At 44.0% G+C, this 11,739-nt stretch overlaps 1 protein-coding gene across 3 annotated transcripts in view; it reads left to right on the plus strand.

Annotated features, from left to right (window-relative positions):
- Nucleotides 1-11,739, plus strand: part of NEK11 (NIMA related kinase 11) — a 295,896-nt gene that overhangs the window by 129,484 nt on the left and 154,673 nt on the right. For all 3 annotated transcript variants that reach the window (XM_030887665.2, XM_045297456.1, XM_045297457.1), the window contains one exon: nt 524-638. In XM_030887665.2, coding sequence (XP_030743525.1) covers nt 524-638 — 115 coding nt within the window. The remainder of the gene's footprint in view (nt 1-523; nt 639-11,739) is intronic.

An 11,739-nucleotide genomic window follows, 5' to 3' on the forward strand; every position in this document is an offset into this window, starting at 1 on the left:
TTTGAGACTGAGGAAGGCCACCCTGGAACAAGGTGCCCACTTTAAGGAGACACTTGCTTTCAAGGCTGTGGGGGACGTTCTGAATTTTTGCAAAACTGTTTATTCACTTGTTTTCTCCTAGTCCTGGTCCCCAAACATCTTCTTTTAGGTTTAAAAAAAAAAAGTTATGTTTAAAGGCACCTGACGACCCAGTGTGGTAGACATTGGTCGATCGTTTGATCTCGCCGGGGCTCTGTGGGAGAACGCTGGGCAGTCTGCTCCGGTAAAGATTTATAGCTTCAGGCTGTCCGCTGCCCTATCCTGCTGCCATGAGTGGAACGGGCTTGACGGCAGAGGGTGTCTTCCCTTTTTTCGGTAGCAAGCTCAAGGGAGAGGATTAGGTAGGTCTTTATTTCCATAGACTTTTCTTTTTTAAGATCATTTTATCGGGGGCTCTTACAGCTCCAAACCATTTTCTAACAACATCGGTGCATTTGTGGTAGGACTATCAGCTCCTCATGAGTTGTTAATTGCCCTCCACCAGGAATGTGACGAATCAACTCCGGAGTCCCTGTCTGCGTCCCAGCTCACCCCGTCCTTGAACCTGGTGGAATTTGGGTCCACTGTAGAGGACACGGCAGCCGACCTTGGAGAGCACGGTAGGAGTGTCCCCTGTATTCAGAAGGGCGATCTCAGCTGACACACGCGGGCCGGTGTTCAGGGGGTTCTCGCGTGCCAGCTCCTCATAGTGGAACTCAGAGAAGCCTTGGAGGGACGTGGTCACCTGCTGTCAGTTTTGTCAGAGCTGAACTATGATTGTGATGAGAAGCTGGGATGCCGAGGAGTTGGTCCTCTCTCGTGTCTCTTTTTGTAATAGTGAAGTTGAATCGGATGCTCTTCCCAGGCCAGGGACCTTTTCTTTTGCTTGGGTTCAATGTCACTAAAATTAGCCTGACTTTGGCCAAGCGTAGCAATGCACGGAAGCAAAGGCTTGCCCCGGCCTTCATCAATTGAAACAGAAGAAGCGACACTAGGTTTTGGAAAGCCAGTCATTCCTATGTTGCTGGCTTGGGTGGAAGGGGAACTGCTCAGAGCAGCCTCTCCAATGGGGAGGTGTATATGACCGCCTAAGGGGTTTGAAAACATATGTTCTGAAGTTAACTGAGCTGGTCCTGTCACGTCCTTGCATTTGGAGGTTCAGCAGTAGAAATCTCGCCTCTCATGCTTGAGACCCTAATTCCATTTCTGGCCAGCATTTGTGCCTCACGCACAGCCAGCGCCCTCTGTCTGTCCATCAGTGGAGGCTTGTGCGTTGCAATCAGGCTGAATAGGGTTCAGTGGGGCTTGTAGATGAAGACGCACTAGGAAAGAAGATGTGGTGATCTAGTCCCAAGGTTCAGCCAGTGTAAACCTATGGACCCCGATGTCCAATCCCTAGTGAATCTGGGGAGAGTGCGGGACCAGGCTTTTGTTGTTGCGTGTGTGGGGTTTCCATGAATCAGGGCAGCTAACAACATCAGTTCTTTTCTAAAAAGCCCTTGCCAACTTAATCTAGATCTCAGTTTTCTCACCCATGAAATAAGAAGAATAGCAGCTCATTTCAGTGCTGCTGTGGCACACAAATGAGACCAGGCATGGGAAATACTCGTAGCTGGGAGCCTCGTGCACAGCTCATGAACCTAGAGGCCCTTTCTGTTTTGTTATCCATTCTCCCTAGTGCCAGGGATGTGGTGGGACCTTGAGGACTATGTCTTGAATGAGTAGGTAAGTGAATGAAGGATAGCCTTACAGGGCCTCTAAGTAGACGCCAAGATGGCATGACATCAGAATGCATGATATAGAGGAAACATGTATGTGAATGGAAACAGGACAGGGATAGGAAAAGTCGAGAGACCCATCAGACGTTGATGCGAGTCTGGCTGCAAGTGAAGGAAACGAGGTTCAGTAGGAAAATCCTGCGCGATGCGGTTAAAGGAAGACCTTGTAAAGGATCAGGAAGCCGTCACATAGAGTGTGCCGTCAGAGGTCTACCTTTCCGTGCCTGCTGCCCTCGGGCAGTGATGCGGAGCAGCCCTTGGGGAGGCTTAATAGCCTTCTAAGAAAATGCAGTTGTGTTTTCTGTAGTTGGAAGTCTGTAAGGAGGACCCTCAGGGCTGCACCGTGGTGTGAACACCTTCTTTGGCAGTAGTTTAGTTTTTTTCCAAAATGGAGAAGAAAAGTAGTGAAACTGGGCTTGGCCAGTTACCTCCGGTCAAATTGGTACTCCCTGCCTTCCTGGGAGCGTCATGAGGGCCTGTGTTGCCTCCCCCAATGGACCGAAGACCAAGCACCTGTGCTTTTTCAGCTGACAATGTGAACTTTTAAAATTGGCCCCACCGAAGGTGTCTTGTAACATATGCACTGGGCAAACAAATGTGTGTATCAGATGGATGTGTACTTCAGACCCTTTGGAGTATGTGTCGTATCCTGAATATATCATTTATTAATGTCCATGTCCCTGACATGTGATTTTCAATTTTCAAAAAAATAAAATTTTGGGTGCACAGAAATGGACCATGTACTTGTCTTTTGAGGAATATCACATAGAAAAATGGTAGGGCACTGGGTAGCACTTGAAATGAGTAGTTTGTGCTCTGGCAGAGAGGAGAGCCATAGCTGTGTGTCAAAGGGGAAGCTCTGGGAATAGAAATTCACTGTGACGCCTAGGATCAAGAAGACTAAGTCCAGCCTCCTGGCTCTGGGAGGGAAAAGTACTTCAGACAGGATTTTTAGAGGTGAACAGCCAAAGACAGGAAGTGATTTGCTCAAGGCCTCTACCCATCTTGCCTTCTAGTTCAGCACCTTTTCTGTTTCCCCCAAACTCTGCTTTTGGGACAGGTTGGTAAGATCAGTGGGTTTGTAATTAGGCAAACATGTCAAGTGAATTGAGCTTTCAGAAGGCATTTCTGAAGGTGTCTCTGTGCTTACATGACCGTAGCCATCAAATTACCTCCAAGCAAGTCCTACCTCTACAAACTCCAGCTCAGAACCCAAGCTGATGTCACTGAGGTTTCAATTTGATGGACAGTGCATGATTTTGCCAATTAAACGGGGCATGGTCAAATCTAACCCTTTGGCCACCTCGTTCCTTGATGGAAACACTGCTGGGGTCCCTATCAAGCTGTAAGATTCAAAACACATCATGAGCCAGTTGTCTTATAAAGTACTCTACACACAGCCCCTGGTTTTCCTCTCAGTGAATTCGTGTTTTCTTAAGGGTGATTCCTTCCTATATATTACATATGAAAAGGGACTCGGACCAATCACATACACTTTGGGATTCTATAAGTCATTAGAATAAAGGACAACTACAGAGATGATTGATGATTGCATAGTTGAGTCATGAAATGAGACTTTAATTTGTTGGTGAACTCTGGAGTGGTGAATTATTTTCCCAGTGTGCTCTTTGCCTTTTAGAAGATTCAGTTGCAAACTTTCAGCACCGAGTGGAAGTTGGTATTTGTTTATTTTTATGTACTGTGTACATTTAAAATAAAATTACACAGTCATATTTTTAAACTCCCATATCAATGTTTAATCAGTCTTTGATGTTGAATTGGAGAATTCCCTCTGGGATGTGAGGGATTAGTTGCAAGGAAAGAAGACACGATAATACTTAGTTACATTTGATATGCATTTGGGTGACTCCAGCTGATTGAATCTAGCCAAAGTCACGAGTAAGCATTCTAATCAAAGAGAGCACAATCGGAACTCCAAAGGAATCGTCCCTACTTAACTCTTTATCTGCAATGTTGACGATTTCGTGCACATTAATTTCTCAAGTTGCAGAGCGGAGTTTCCTGCAAAGGTTCAGGATGGCCTTCGACTCCTGGGCCCAGGCTGACCCAAAGCTTGACCCTCTAACCCACCTTTTCAGATGTGGAGGCTTCCTAGGAGCAGATCTTGGTTGCCTGTCCCCCTCTATCCTCACCCCGAACCCCCACGGCTTGAGCACCTCCCACTTTCTCTTTCACCCTCTCCTAGAGCAAGTCGTGAGCCCCTTCCCTGAGTTACAGAAAGCCTTGATTGACCTAAAGGGAGTTCTAAGTTGCTTGCCGGCAGGAATTATATACTCTTTTTGGTACTGGGCTACCCCATGATCTTGACCTCTCTTCTTTTTAAATGTCCAAATGCAAACAAGATGATTTCCACTCTGTTTAAACTATGAATTACTTGTATCATGAATGCTCATGGGAGCAGCAATCAAGAGAGCTCAAACAGCACACGGAATTATGTGAATCTGTTCCCCAATACCTCTTCAAAGTCTTGAAAAGCAAGGATGTTACTTTGAGGACTAGGGTGAACCTGACCAAGCCATGATATTTCAATGGCCTCATCTGCATGTGAAAGGTGGACATCAAATAAGGAAGACTGAAGAAGAACTGATGCATTTGAATTATGGTGCTGGCAAAGAAGATTGAAATTACCATAGATTACCACAAGAACAAACAAATCTGTCTCGGAAGAAGTATGGCCAGAATGCTCATAGAGGCAAGGATGGAGAACCCACATACTTTGGACATGTTGTCAGGCAAGACCAGTTCCTAGAAAAAGACATCAGGCTTGGTGTGTGGTAGTTACATAATTTCATGTCAACTTGATAAGTATAGGGGTGGAGTCTAGCCTGTCAATCATGTCACAGCTTGATGACGCCTCCTTGTGGGGTGTGGCCTTCTCATGAGGATTCTGGGAACTTCCTTTCTTTGTTCCTGGAGGTGGGTGTGTTAGACAGGGTTCTCTAGAGAGATAAAACCAAATTGCTGATAATTAAATACATTTATTTATAAAGATAATTAGATAGATAACAAGAAATGAACTGTTAAATTATATACAGATAAATATAAGAAATGAACAGTTAAATTATAAGCACTACAAATGGCTCAGAGTTGTGAGAGACTAGGGTCCTTCTCCATCTCTCTGCTGCCAGATCACCCTCTATTTATAGAGTGAGTCTATCTCAGCACAGCAGCCAATCACAAGGCAGATCACCAACTGTCAACTAATCACCAGTCCCAACTGCCAGTCCTCAGCTCCAGAGATGCCTTAAAGGGACCTCAACTTACAGAGACACAGTCCACAGGCTAGGCGTCCCACAGGTAGTGTAGCCTATAAATTGAGGCAAAAATGAGCAAGGCAGACGCACACTGGTCCGATGATCAAAGAGCAAGAGACAAGAAAGGTGAGGCTCACTGAACCATTATCTCTCCGCCCTTCAGTTAATCCTACTTGTACTTATCGGCCAGGCTGGCATAATGAACTATATCAGTGGGTGACACCCTCTCTCCTCCCGTTGAGGAGACATGCTTGGAGAGCTGGAGGAGCCATGTGGAGACCCACATCTGCACTGAGATGCTTCCACTGCCATTGGATCCACAAGACTTTCCACCCACCGGAACAGCGATCTTCCTGCTTTTGGCATCGTTGCCAGTGCTGCTTGAGTCTGAAGAGGAATTTGTGGACTAGTATCGGACACATGGGCCAATATCAGACTTATACACTTGATCTGGACTGGACTGGGATGTTTTCGCAATATACTATTGCTCTTTGATATAAAGCTCTCTTTTACACACCTCTGAGCGTTTCTGGATTTGTTTCTGCAGTCAACCCAGTCTAACACACTTGGTAAAGTAGAAGGACAGTGGAAAAGAGGAAGACCCTTGACAAGATGAATTGTCACCAGGCCTCCAACTGTGGCCTCAAACATCGGAACAATTGTTAGGAAGGCACAGGACAAGGCAGTGTTTCAATGCTATGAATAGGAACTAACTCAACAACACCCGACAGCAGCAACAAAAGACATACTGAATGAAAGAATCCTTCTACAAAAAGCATAACAAAGCATCCTTTTAGATGACATGCTAAAACCAGTAGCATCATCTGAAAATTAGGTCCGTAATTAACTAGGGTGGTGGCAGTGAGTATTGATTGGTTCTTAAGTTTTTAAAAAAATATATGTATTTATTAGTATATTTTCCCTATTGTATTTTTATTGGGATATACTTCACACATCATAGAATTGAATCATTCATTCATATTAAGATTTGTACAGTCATCATTACAATCAATTTAGAACATCTTCCTCTTGGACTCATTGTCACTCACCAAGAAAACGTAAAGTATTAAAAACGGAAACAACTTTAAAATGTGTCAAAAAGGGTAATCAAATGATAGGTATTGCATTTTAACCTGACTACATCTGCCATAATTTATTTTACAGTGCTCTCTGTCTGATTGCAAGGCTGTTCCCATTCCTAGACTATGGTCAGAGGGGATTCACCAGGGGGTTAATCCCTGTGGGGACCCTGCAAATGGATTTGGGGCTTTCATTGTCATCCGCAGCCTTCTGCAAACCAGGTGTTCACAATTGATACTCTGATACTATGATAGGTTTATTGTGCCAACCTTGCCAATAGAAACATGTGGGATCAATCAGGTCACAGTTTGATTGGAGGGCAAAAAGTAAATGGCTCTGAAAGGCCCTCCCCCGTGTCTCTTGCTCTCTGGTGATTGGACCAGCGTGCTGGTGCTTTAGCTAGTTTTCTGCCTCAACCTGTGTGCTACACCACCTGTGGGCCAAGCCAACCCATAGATCATGGATCATGTCACTAAAGCTTGATGCTCCTTTGAGACCTGCTTCACCATGATTCTGGTGTCTACCTTACTTGAGCTTGAGGTTAGTGGATCCTATCGCCTTGCATTGCTTGAGATTGATATCCCATCTGGGTCTGCTTCACTAAGCTTCTAAGCTACTGACTGTTGCTGACCCACCCTGCCATTTGCTTCTTGCGGGAAGACTCTGCCTGCCTTGCCTGAGGAAGGATGCCACTGTCTGCTTCCTTGACCTTGGACCCAGCAGCCCAGTGAGTTGAAGGACTTGCAGTATATTAACTGTTCCACAGAAGTGAGTTCAACTGAGCTTTCTGTACTACGCGTGGACTAATTCGCTGTTATATTCCTTCTCATTGTATAAACCTGTCTCTCATACATGTACTTATATATGCGTGTATATATATATATGTATATATGCATTATATATATATATATAATGATAAGTGTCCAGGTTTTGTTTGTCTTGAGAACCCTGCCGAATGCAGATACTATTCCTTCTTTCAGATTTGGATTTTGTTACTTGCAATTCTTTGATCACACAAGCTGGTGTGCTGCTTCCATGCGGGCTTGGTTGATAATTCATTTCATGGCCGTTTGTTTTAAGACAAATCTTAAAGACCCCAGATACTATTCTTTCTGATCGCTGGATGCGTCTAAAAGGTACAAAAGAAGTTTTGGGGACAATCATGAAATAGCTTGATTGCGATAATGGTTGCCCAGCTCTATCCATTTGTCAAAACTCATTGAACTCTACACTCTAAACAGGTACATTTTATTGTCTATACATTATATCTCAATAAATTTAAAAAGTAAAAAAAAAAGTTTTAAATGGGGAGAGAAAGTTTGGAGGGAGGGGACATCACAAACTGCCCATCTGTCTTTGTGTTAGCGAATGGCTAATAGGAATGGCTGATAGAGACTGAGGTAAAGTCATGGGGAAGATCTCCAGATTATGTTTGAAGTTCTTGGCTTCGGAAATGATTGTGGGATTTTATTCCAATGCCATTTGAACAGCATGTGAACGCAAGGAGTAGTCCCAAACAGAATGTCTGAAACTTCTCTGGGGAGGACACTGGGCTATTTGGAGATGAGGGCCAGGGATCCTTCAGCCCCTCTCTTCAGTGTGCTGAAGAGCTGGTGTGCACTCATCCACGTGACCTGCCACCCATTCCAGCAAATCTACAAGAGGTGAAACCCAAAGGAAACCGTACCAGTTGCCATTCAGTCAACATTGACTCGTGGCAACCTTCTGTTTGTTAGAGTAGAGCCATTGGGGTTTCAACAGCCATATTTTGTTTTTGTTGTTGTTTTATTTTATTTTTTTGTTTTGTTTACGCTTTCATCAATACATCTCCAGGCCTTTCTTATGGAATGTGGGTGGACTCAGAGCTCTAGCCTTTCAGTTAGCAGCTGGGGGTGTTAACCGCTTACTCTCCCCAGCCCCCCGACCTGGAACTCCTTGAAGGACCTAAAAAACCAAGATAAACTCCCTGACATCAAGTGGATTTTGATGCATAACAACCTGATAGGACAGCGTAGAACCGTGCCTGTGGGTTTCCTGAACTGCAACTCTTTACAGGAATAGACAGTCTCCATTTTCTCCCACTGGGAGGCTGGTGGTTTCTAGCTGTTGGCCTTGTAGTTAGTAACCCAATGGGTAACACCACCAGCCCTTACAGGACCTAGTGCCTGCTAAAGTAGCTGGGGCATAATAGAACAAAAAGTAACCCTTCCAAGTACGCAGCCGAAGACAGAGCACTGCTCGGCTCTTCAGTTCTAAGAAAAGACTAAATGCCCAGGGCCATTTCCATGTGCCCAGATCCCCGTTCTCGCCAGAGCTTAGGGACCTTAAAGGCTGGGCTTCTGACCATAAATCGATAGTGGTCTCGTTTCGTATTTGTTACGCATCCCACTGAATTGCAGTTACGTTGTATGATGATGTTTCCATCTGTCTCTAATGTTCAGTCTCAGGATTAAAGGTCCCTACAATCCCCCTCTAATTTTCTGAGTTGTGGAGGATAATTAGAATGAATCTAATATTGAATGAAGACATGCTGGTCCTCTACCCAGAGGCATACTAAATAATTTAGACCATTCCTCCTGCATGGCAAAGTGGGTGGGTGGCCTCTAATGTAAATTCAAAAGATTATATCCAATTTGGGCCATTAAAGTGGATGCAGCCTAACTCCTGGCCGGCCAGCCACTTTGTTGTGGTGTCCTAAGAAGACAATAGAAGCCAAGTGAAATTTGTCCCCAGAACATCAGTTATTCATAGAGGAAATCGGCTCCCGGGGACCTCTCAAAATCAGTCTCTCACCTGGGAAGGCTGTATGCAATCCTAATCCCTCCATTAAATATAAATTATACAGTAGCTATTAAACCCCGGGTCCTCCCCGCAGAGCAGCAAGCACCTTTACGCGGCCTTGCTCAGTCCGTGATGGTTCAGGTTTGGAATGAATTAAGTAAGCAGAAGATTAAGAAAGCATTAAGTATGGCTTTAAGGTGGGTGCAAAGCTAAACAGATTAAAATCGGACGCAGTGCATGCTTCGGCAGCATTTCTGGCTACACGGTCAAGGGTTTTCCTCTAGTGGGCAGATTTCGTTTCCGAGCGTGGAAGGTTTGCCGTTGTGGTCAGGGGTCATGGGCTCACGGTCAGAGAGCTTCCCGAGGGAAGCTGGGCTGCCACTCAATCAGGAGAGAACCATGCAGAGCTGATGTTGAGTCCTAGCTCTGCCGCGTGCCAGGTCTGTGACATTGAGCCACACACTTAATTTCTCCCATCCACAGTTTTAAAATGGATCAATAAAACGCGGCTGGTCATACCCCCTCCGGATTTGAATGAGAACGATGGGGCTTTCTATTCCTATAAAGAGTTACACTCTGAGAAACCCACAGGGCTCGTTCTAGTCTGCCCCTATGGGCCGCTCTGGGTCAGCATCGACTCACTGGCAGTGAGTACGTACCTGGTGAATAGTCAGTCAAGGAGGGATACGTTCCTTGAACCATCAAAGGGCAGCAGTTGCTAAGGGATAGCGATCAGAAGGCAGCAAGGTCAGAAGAAAGAAGGGGGAATGAAATATTAACCACATGAAGAAGTGGGAGGACTATATTGTGGACTCCCCTCAATGCTGAGAAACCAAATGTAGATGAAATATAGTGAATGGAACAAAAAATGCTCTCTAACCTTTTATTCAAATCACAAAAAGAAGTTTAGAGATAAAATTAAATACCTTAAAAGTTGGCATTTTAATTTTCTGGGTTTCCTTAAAACTAACTAGATGTGCCCTATAACAAGGGATCCCTGTTGACAGTAGATTATGTGTTGGGCTGTTAACTGCAAGGTCAGCAGTTTGAAACCACCAGCCGCTCCATGGGAGAAAGGTGAGGCTTTCTACTCAAGTAAAGAGTTACAGTCTCGGATACCCGCAAAGACAATTCTACTCAGTCCTGCAGTGTTGCTCTGAGTCAGAATTGGTTTGATAGCCGTGAGTTTGTTTTGGGTTTATGCCATATTACATGCAACCTAAAATACAAGTTTGTACACGTCAACACTCCTGGGCTTAAGATGCAGCTTAAAATAGATGGTGTATTCAATAGTTTCTTTGTTGCAGTGACCCATTAAGTGAGGGTGCATCTTACAAGGAGGAGAGTCTTTAATTCAATAAAGTCCAATATGGCATGTCTCCATTGTATGAGGCTAGACCAGTCTGGCTACTATAACAAATAAGCCAAAATTACATTAGGTAAGAAATAAATGGGGGGGGGAAAGAAAGAAAGAAATGGAGACGAGAGAGAAACCTATGTGGATCAGCTATTTATTGCCCTTGTGGCACGAGGAATTCAGATTTTTTATATTTTGTGTGCCTCTCAACATAATGACGTTCAACATCACCAGAGCAACAGAAGGGGGAGTGTGGAGACGGAGCATTAATTCCTAAATACCTCTGCTTGAAAGCCTCTCTCCTCCGTCTCATCTCACTGACTAGCACAGTCGCACTTGTGCTTCCCGCGAAGCCCGTCTTCATTATGTCCAGTGAGGAGAGACTTGGATACCAATGAGCACTAGTGATTTTTGTTACCGATGCCTTTCTTAGTGGAGCTTACTCTAAAATCGTAACGGCAAAACCAAATCTATAACTTATTGGCCCCAGGCTTGTGTGTCTGTTAGATTACTTTATTCCTTGATAAACAAATCAACCAACTTGAACCAAGAGTGAACTGAAATAAACTTTCTTATTTCATAGTAACTGGTGCTCACAAAGCTACAGGGTGAAACGGTTTTTCTCTAGTCTTTAAATATTATGAGTAAGCCTAATAAGCAAACCTTTCAGTATCACTTAGGAAATTTTATTGTGGCCAAAGATAAAACAAAATATGTTCTATTTTATTTGTTTAATAAATCATTGTATTGGGGGCTCTGACAGTTCTTCTCACAACCCACACATATAACCATTGTGTCAAGCACATTTGCACATATATTGCCATCACTATTTTTATTTATTTTTGTGTATTTAATTCAGTGGCATCAATTATAGTCACCATGTTGTAGAAAGGTAGAACCACCACCTTTTCCAACTGCTTCCCATGACCTTGAACTTAAACTCAACTGCCCCTTAAGCAAAAACTCTTCATGTCCTCTTCCCTCAGCCCCTGGTAACCGCAAATAGACTTGTCTCTGTGCATTTACCTATTATAGACCTGCCATAGAGTGGGAAGGTACAATATTTGTCCTTGTGTAATCGACCGATTGCACTCAACATAGTATTTTCACGTTTCCCCAATGTCATAACATAGATTAGAATTCCACTTCTCATGACCAAATATTCCACTGTATGTATGTATCACATTTTGCTTATCCATTTATCTGTTGATGGAGACATCGGTTGTTTGTATCTTTTGGCTATTACGAATGATGCTACAATGAACACCGAAGACCAAATTACCTGTTGGAGTCCTTGCCTTTGGTTATGTACCTTGCCGGGTCACATGATGATGCTATGTTTAACTTTTGGAGAAACCTCCAAGCTATTTCCCACTGTAGCTGTGCCATTTCATGTGCATTCCCACCAGCAACAAATGAGGATCCCAGTTATATTAGTCTAGGTACTTTG

This window comes from Echinops telfairi, unplaced genomic scaffold (genome assembly GCF_000313985.2).
Source record: "Echinops telfairi isolate 266 unplaced genomic scaffold, ASM31398v2 ScPeMD7_7420;HRSCAF=8458, whole genome shotgun sequence".
NCBI classification, from domain to species: domain Eukaryota; kingdom Metazoa; phylum Chordata; class Mammalia; order Afrosoricida; family Tenrecidae; genus Echinops; species Echinops telfairi.